The following is a 7,807-nucleotide window of genomic DNA, read 5'->3' on the forward strand; positions in this document are numbered from 1 at the left end:
AGCACTTCCATCGGGCACATTAACCGTTGTGTTAGTGACACAGCGCAGTCTCATCCTCATTTTCCCCGAGTTCGTTTATTTCATTTTTATACTGCCCAATAGCTGAGGCGGTATAAAACGAAACCTTTAACGTACATTAGAAGCACACAAATGGGATCGAGAGAGAGAAGCTTTTGGCCAGTCTGTTTTCTATTCTGTTCTTAATTGTGCCGACATGCCGTTTGCCTTCTTCACAGCCACGGAGAGCCGAACTAACATTTCCATCCGGCTGCCTCCTCCGCCCCGAGAGCCCCCTTGCCCCGTCATGCCAGGCCAGATCTCCGAGCATCCTTGGACCTGGGATGCTCTGACCCTCCCACGTGGCTCGACGCTCGCTCACTCCGGCCCGGCCCGGCCCGGCCCGGCCCGGCCCGGCCGCTCCGACGCACATTTCCTCAGCCGAGATCCCCGTGGAGCGCCTGCCGGTCTCGCCCGGTCTAAATAGCCTGGCGCCATCAGCAAACTCAGCCACTTCACTGCTTACTCCCAATCCCAGACCACTGAGGAACAGGCTGAAAACAGGGAGCGCTGCGCCTGTCCTGTTCTCGGAAGGAAGACAGCAGTGCCAGGACAAGTGGCCAACGGTGCGGCACTTGCGGAGGGCATGCAGAGCGCCGTGCGGCTTCAGAGGGCGGCTGCGCTGTGCTTGCACCTTGGGACCGTCCCCCTCTTGCTTCCAGGCGCGCGCTTCACAATCCTGGAGGAGTCTGGCCCTTCCTGGGCGCAGCTCCCGTCTGCGTCTGTGTCTGAGCAGCTCCACTCCCAGGACCTCCCACTGCTCCGCGGGCCTCTGGATGTCACCCAGTGCGACACCAAGCAACAAAGCGCACACCAGGACTGCCATGTTGCCTCTGAAACAGCAAGCGATCGGAAATATAAAACCGGGGGACACGAGGTTCCTCGACCCCGGCGGCCTCCTGCTGGCCGATCCAGCCGCCAGCTGCCGAGTGAGCCACAGGCCAAGGGGGCAGGGAAGGCAGGCAGTGCTTCGGAGGACGCGCCTCTGGCCAAGGAGACCCCCGCCCCCGCAGCCACGGCCCCCTTCGCTCGGCGAGCAGAAAGGCCGCGGGGCTCGGGGGCGAGGAGGGCGCAGGCAGGCCGCGACTCGAGAGGAGGCGCGCCTGAGCCGCTGGCCTCCCTCCTCCCGTGAGGCTGCCCTCCTCCGGCCCTCTCGGGCAGCCGTGCCTCCCGGGGCAGAGCAGCCTGCGCCCAGCCACGCTTCGCAACGGCTGCTCTGCCCCGGGGGCAGGACGGGCAGTGCCAGCTCTCGGGCCCAGGAAAACAGCGGCGAGGTCACGGTGCAACGCCAGTCCGGCCTTGATGCGGGAAGGAGATGCGCTCCGCAGCAAGCGGGCCGCAGCCCCGGCCCGGCCCGGCCCGTGGGCCCCACACCCGTAGCCCCGGGCCCCTCCGGCAGGCGACGCGATGCGCTCGAGGGCAGGACGCTGGTCTGCCCTTCCCAAAGGGCCGCAGAAAAAGCAGCACAGTTTGCCAAAACTTACGAGCGACGTGTGGCTGTTTACTTTCGGTTCTATGATGCAAAAGGAAGGGAAACATCGTGTTTGTTCAGAAGGCTGGGTTTGGGGCTCGCGGCACTTCAGCCGAGGCCGCGCATGACAATGGCTGATTTCGGAGCGCGGGGAAGGCCACTCCGCACGCAAGGGGCCTCTGGCCCTCAACCACCCAGGTGTCCTTGATGGGAAGGCCCCGTCCAAGGATGCCCCCCGCTGCCGGCCTTCCACCAGCTCACCGCAGCCTCCGCCCCTGCCTGCCCCCACGACGGTTTATACCCTTTCACCGTTTGGCTCTTTTGTGCACTGGCTTGACTGGTTCCTCCCCCACCCGAAAGGCAGGATTATAAAAGACAAATATTGGCCAGGCTGCCTTGTGGTGACTGAGTCCACACCTCCACATCCGAGTTTACACCTCGGACAGCAGAGCAAAGAAGTCCTGAGGCCACATCGGCGGAGCGCGCTGGACGGGGCAGTGCTCAGAGGACCCCGCTTCTGGGGCAGGTCCTCTCCTCTCCTCTCCTCTCCTCTCCTCTCCTGTCCTCCCCGCCAGACTCTCTGGCCAGGGCAGATGCTGCGGGCGATGGTGCATGAGCCCACCAGGACTCGGTGGGCCCTCCAGGGCAGGGCCGGGGGGCAACTGTTGCCTTGCAGCTTGCACCGGGGCCCGGCACGCCTCGCCCGGCAGTGGCAGGGTTCACGAATCTGGCCGCGCAGAAGAGGTCAGCCTGAGCCGCAGTCCAAAGGGCAAGTGATCGGAGCAGGTGGCCAGCTGCGTGATGAAGAAGGCTTTCTCCACGGCCTGCAGGCAAGCAGAGAAACAGGATCGGCGCAGGGCGAGCAGTGAGGGGGCGGCAGGGAACGAGCTCCCACGAGGGGCTCGGCCACGGCAGCGGCCTCTTCTGCCATGGAGAATTCACCCGCGCGCCTTGGCAGCGTGCGTGCCTGGGGCCAGCCCCCTCCCAGGGAAGGACTTTTGGAACCAGAGTTGGAAAGGACGCTGGGGGCCATCTTGCCTCTCGGTCCAGCCTCTGCAGTGCAGCGGCCGCTGTGCCCCCGGCCCAGGCAGGGCAGGCCGCCCCCCGCAGGCCCCGCCACGCTGCAGAAGAGGCTGCGCCGCTGGGGGCCGCCTCGCGTGAGGCCTTGTCCGCCACCCCTTGGTTCTAGGCCTGCCCCCCAGAGGGGGATCGCTGGCCCTGCAGAGGATCTTGGGCCACAGATCCCCTCACGCTGGCTGTGACTGATGGGAGTTGAAGCCCAACAACACCTGCACCCCCCCGAGCAACAGGAGTCGGCACCCCCTTCCGCGTGGCAACTGCCAGGGACGCGACCGCGTCTCCCTCGAGCCTCTCACGACCGCGCATCGCCTCCCCACGGAAGCCGGCCGCCCCGGTGGGCCCGCTGCTCCACCCTTTTCACAGCGCACGTCCGTTCTTTTCTGCCACAGCATGAAAGCCGGCCCTGAACTGGCCCTCCGGCCCTTCCCGGTTGTGCTGAGCGAGCCGGGGCCCTCCGAGCGGCGCTCAGAAACACAGTTGCGCCCCTGGTGCCTGTGCCCGATGGCGAGTCCTTCTGGACCAGCCTCTGCCTTCTGCGGGGCGGCTGCCTCGGCCAGCTCCAGGCCATCGCGGGCCGGAGAGGCGCCCCTCGACTCCTCTGTCGGGGCCACTTGCCGCGTACTTGGCCGTCCGGGACCACGGAGGGAGCCCTGCAGCAGCTCGCCCGGGGCCGTCCGGGGCCGTCCTCCGAGCTGGCCCGAGCCGGCCGAGCTGGGGAGACGGCCGGGCAAAGGAAAGGCACCCGCCGGAAAATGCGGCTGAGGAACCACAGCCAAGGGCTGCGTGGCGCTGAATTTCCTCCTCGTGGTCGGGGTTTCCACTGCCGGCACCGGCCTGGGCCGGGCTGGGCCTCGCTCCCTACCCCGTCCTGCCACGTCCGCTCCCTGGGCCAGGCAGGCCCTTCCGCCTGCTGCTGCAGGCCGGGGTGGGCGACCGCTTGGGGCCCGGGCACCTTTGGCCATCGGGGAAGCAGCCCTGGGCCCCTCCACAAAGAGCTGCCAAGATCAGGCACCCAGCCCGGAGGGGGCAGCAGGGGGCTTCGGCCTCCACACGCTGAGCAGCCTCCTCGGAAGCCGGCTCCCACCCGTGCCGAAGCGACCTCGCAGCCGGCCCAGCCGCCCTGAAGAAAATGCGCCGGTTGAAGGGGGCGGGTGGTGCCCGGGGATGGGGGCCCCACTCCGCCCCAGGAGAGACGTCCCAGCCCTTCGGACTCCTGCGCCCAGCCTCCCTGGCCCCGGCAGGCCCTTCTAGCGTGGAAGCCCACCCCCCGCCGCCATGGTCGCTGGGCACTCCCACGGGGCCGGCTGGCCTCACCGCTTTCAGCGCCACGGGGCCGGGGTGCTCCCGGTACAGGATGTAGTCGATGCGCCGCCCGCTGCTCGAGGTAGCGGAGGGGTCGGGGTCCCCGTTGGCCAGGACCGGCCCCGCCAGGTACTTCTCCCGGCCGGAGGGCTGCTCCAGCGTCCTGCAAGCAAAGGGGCGGCGAGTGTGGCGGGCGGGGAGGGGCCGTGGGGCGCAGCCGCGTCACCGGGCAGGGACATGCCCCCCACAGCCACCCCACAAACGTCCAAGAAACTCCGGGGGGTTCTGCCGCTCCCAGCTGGAGCCACCTGTAGCCGCCACACACAGCCTTTGCCCCCCCAGGAACTCCGCTGCCCCTCCCGCCCTCCCAGCCAGGTGCCCCACTTGAGAGGGGCCATGCCCGAGCCGGAAGTCAGCCGGCCCCCCAAGTCCCGCCAGGCTGCCACGCCCGTGGGCACGCCTCACCTGCGCATGCTCTCTGGGGTCGCCACGGCTTCGCGGTAGATCTCCAGGTAGTCCAGCAAGGTGCCTGCAGAGCACGGGGAGAGCCACGGAGGGTCGTGATCGGGGCGGGCGGGAGAAGGGGGGCCTGCCCCACACCCCGACCCCGACCCACCCCGTGCCGGCGCACTGCCCTGCGTGGGCCTCGGAGCCAAGGCGCGTCCTGGGGAGACGGGGGCCCGGGGTGCTCACCGATCGCCCACGCCTTGTCCTTGCGGGGCCCCTCGCGGCACGGGTCGGTGTACCAGCGGAAGATCTCGTGGCCCTGCTCCCTCTCGTTCCCTGGGGAGGAAGAGGCGTGTGAGGGGGCAGTGAGGGGCGCATCCCGGCCCCCCGGCCCCCGCTCCCCTCGCCCCACCCACCTGAGGAGCAGTTGTCGAAGTTGAGGTCCCCGCAGTACACATCAAAGGCCACGACGTCCCCCGGCAAGCCGTGCGCCTCCTGGAACTGCTGCGCACACCGCAGGCTGAAGGTCAGCTGCTCGCACCGGATCTGCGCATCGGCTGTGGGGAGGGCGGAGTGGGCCCCCTTGCCTGGGTGGGCCGGAGACCCCCGCTCCCTTCCGCAGCCCCCACGCAGGCAGGGACCCCGTGAGCCTCCCGGCTGCACCAGCTCCGTTTCCCTCGTGGAGTCAGGAGCACAGGGGGCTGCAGGAGGCGGGAAGGACGCCTGCCCCGCGAGGGCCCACCCCGCCCGCCGGGTCGGCCTCCCAGCCCACCTCACTGCCGTTCCGCCAGGGCTCAGGGCGGCAGAGAAGGGGGCTCCTTGCCCATCCGACCCCCACATCCGCCCTGTGAGGAGGGCCGCGAGGGGCGCCTGGCTTCATGGCTGCGGGTGGCCTTGGACATGGGCCCCACGCGCGTCCCTGCCCCACACTCTGGCACCACTTCCCCACACCCTCAACCCTTCCCACTCAGGTTGCCCGGCAGCCGGGGCCGCTGCGCTGAGCAGACTCTGGCCGGTCTGGAGAAGTGGCCACGGCAGGCGCTCGAGGACCTCGGGGCCTTCGGGCAAGCAGCCGCAGAGGGCCAACGGGTCTGTGGCCACAGGCACGACTCGCGCATTCTGGCCTCTGGCTTTCAGCATGCTGGCTCCTCCGCGGCAGCCCCAGCCAGGGGCCAAGTGCCCGCAGAGAAGCCCCCGGTGACCAAACTGGCAGGTCCCAGCGCAGCTGCAGGGTGGGCGCCAGAGGGAGTGCCGGAGGTGCCCGGCCCGTCTTCCGCAGGGAGCCCTTCCCCGGCCGCACGTACCGTCCGGGGCATGCATGTGGGTGCAGTTCAGGTAGCCCACTATCCGCTGTCCTTGCGAAGCGCCCAGCTGAACCTGAGACATGCAAAGCAGGAAGCCGGGGGGCCGAGTCACGCGGGGGGCCCCCCGCAGCCCGGCGCCCAGGGGCAGCCACCTCCCCGCCCGACGAGCCCCTCCGCAGCCCCGCCACGCCCCTGGGGACCCCCCGGGGGGACTCCTGGCGCCACGGCGAGCAGCGGCCCGACAGACTCACCTGCGCGCAGAGCAGCCCCTTGGCGGAGAAGGCGTCCTCGCCCGCGCTGGCCGCGTAGCAGTGGTACCGCACAGCCAGCAGGGGGTAGCGGCTGGCCAGGAGGAGGCCGCTGTTGAAGAGCTTCAGGGTGGAGCAGCCCACCAGCCCGTAGACGCCCACGTCGTGGACGAGGTGCTCGTAGCGTGGGGCCAGGAGCTGGCGCAGGTGCGCCGAAGCCCGCAGGTCGAACACCTCCTGCAGGCACAGGAAGTCCGCACCGGGGGGGAACTGGGCCGTGATCTCGCCCGGCCCCTGCGCCACCGCCTCCCCCTCCTCCGGGGGCATCTCGATGGCCACGTCGGCGTCGCCCCGCGGGAGGCTCTGGCACGCCCGGGCAGGGCTGGGGTCCATTGCCCCGTATTTCTGCTTGCCGGGGGCCCCCGGGCCTTGGCCGGAGCCGGGCTTGTGCGGCAGGCAGGACGCCTCCGCCAGCAGCTGGCCGATGCGCTTGGCCCGCCGCTGCGTGTGCGCCAGGTTGCTGAACCTGGCCAGCCCCTCAGGCAGGAGGCAGACGTTGCAGGTGACGAAGGTGAGGGCCCGGCCCCGGCCGGGGAGCTCCCAGGCGTCCGGTGGGCCGCGGCCCGGCGTGTGCTGGTAGGCGAAGGGGCGGCGCGCGGTCTGGAGGGGCAGCCATGCCAGGAAGGCCAGCAGCGCCAGGGGGGCGGAGAGCAGCAGCAGCAGCAGCAGGGCTGGCCCCCTGCCCAGGACCTGCAGCGCGTAGGCCGGGCCCCGCTGGGCCGCCTTCTCCGCCGTGGTGCGCCGCAGGGCCAGCATCTGGCTCAGCAGCCAGTAGGTGGGGAAGAGCAGCGCCCGGAGCGCGGAGTCCAGGCCCGCCAGGCAGCCATTGGGGTAGGGCGACTCGCGCAGGCCCATGCTGGCTCCGCGCGGGGCCTCCGGGAGCCTCGGCCCTCCGTGGGCACGGGGGCCGCTCGGCACCAGGCTCTGCAGGGCTGCAAGACAAAAGCGAGAGGACGCCTGCTCCAGCGCGTGGCCTCCGGGCCCCTTTCGAGAAGCACCCCCGTCGCCCACCAACGGCCTCCCAGCGCCTCCCCACTCCTTCCTCCTTCCTAAGGGAAAGGCACACGGCCGACCTCTTTGGCCGCCCTCGAAGGCCCTTCCTCTCCCCCAATTGACACGTCTGTGGGCTGGCGCAGCGCTGCAGGCGGCCCGGCCCCGGGGGGCCCTGGAGCAGCCCCGGGGGGGGGGAGGCTCCCCTCAGGAAGGGAGCCCAAGAGCCGCCCTCTCCAGCGCACACCCTCTTCTTAAATGCAAATGCCCGGCCACTAGGGGCGCTGAGCGCGGCGGAGGCAGCCAGGGCGCAAGCGGCCACGCACCCAGGCAAGGCGCCCGGGCCGCGCCGGGGGAGCCGCGCCTGCAGCTGCTTGGCACGAAGCCTCCCTGGGGCAAGCGGCGAGCCGCGTCCTTCGGTCGCTCGGCCTGGCCCCGCGACAGCCCGGCGCAACGGGAGGGCTGTGCGCGGCTACCCGGGCGCGGGGCCGGATCTCTCGAACCGCGGATCGCGCCGCGCCCACGGGCGGCACCAGCGTCCGAGTTCGGCGGGACGCGTGTCCCGCCCCGTCCCGCTCGCAGCCTCGGGGGTCGCCCGGGAGCGGAGGGTGCCAGCGGGCAGGAGCCAGCCCGGAGCGCCGCGCCTGCCGAGGAGGCGCCTGTACCCGCTCCCGCCGCGAAGAACGAAGCGCGCCTCCGGGCAGGAAGGCGCGGGCGGCTGCGGACGCCGCCCTGCCGCGGGGGAGCCGCCCCGGAGTCGCCCCGCCGGTACCGCCCCTCGGGGCGAGCTCGGCCGCCTCGCCCTCGCGGTGCCGCGCGCCCCCCCGCACCGCAGGAGCCCCCCTGCC

General features: G+C 70.7%; 1 protein-coding gene across 2 annotated transcripts in view; it reads right to left on the minus strand.

The window, feature by feature from the left end:
* Window positions 1-1,537: 1,537 nt before the first annotated feature.
* The window catches only part of LOC123035291 (sphingomyelin phosphodiesterase 3-like), an 11,300-nt gene continuing 5,030 nt past the window's right edge, over window positions 1,538-7,807 (minus strand). For both annotated transcript variants that reach the window (XM_044453313.1, XM_044453314.1), the window contains exons 2-8: window positions 5,913-6,901; window positions 5,662-5,734; window positions 4,774-4,914; window positions 4,604-4,693; window positions 4,376-4,439; window positions 3,923-4,073; window positions 1,538-2,352 (exon numbers count right to left, since the gene is read on the minus strand). In XM_044453313.1, coding sequence (XP_044309248.1) covers window positions 2,248-2,352; window positions 3,923-4,073; window positions 4,376-4,439; window positions 4,604-4,693; window positions 4,774-4,914; window positions 5,662-5,734; window positions 5,913-6,824 — 1,536 coding nt within the window. In that variant the 5' untranslated portion in view covers window positions 6,825-6,901 and the 3' untranslated portion in view covers window positions 1,538-2,247. The remainder of the gene's footprint in view (window positions 2,353-3,922; window positions 4,074-4,375; window positions 4,440-4,603; window positions 4,694-4,773; window positions 4,915-5,661; window positions 5,735-5,912; window positions 6,902-7,807) is intronic.

This window comes from Varanus komodoensis, unplaced genomic scaffold, assembly GCF_004798865.1.
Source record: "Varanus komodoensis strain SLA01 unplaced genomic scaffold, ASM479886v1 scaffold78, whole genome shotgun sequence".
Taxonomy (NCBI): domain Eukaryota; kingdom Metazoa; phylum Chordata; class Lepidosauria; order Squamata; family Varanidae; genus Varanus; species Varanus komodoensis.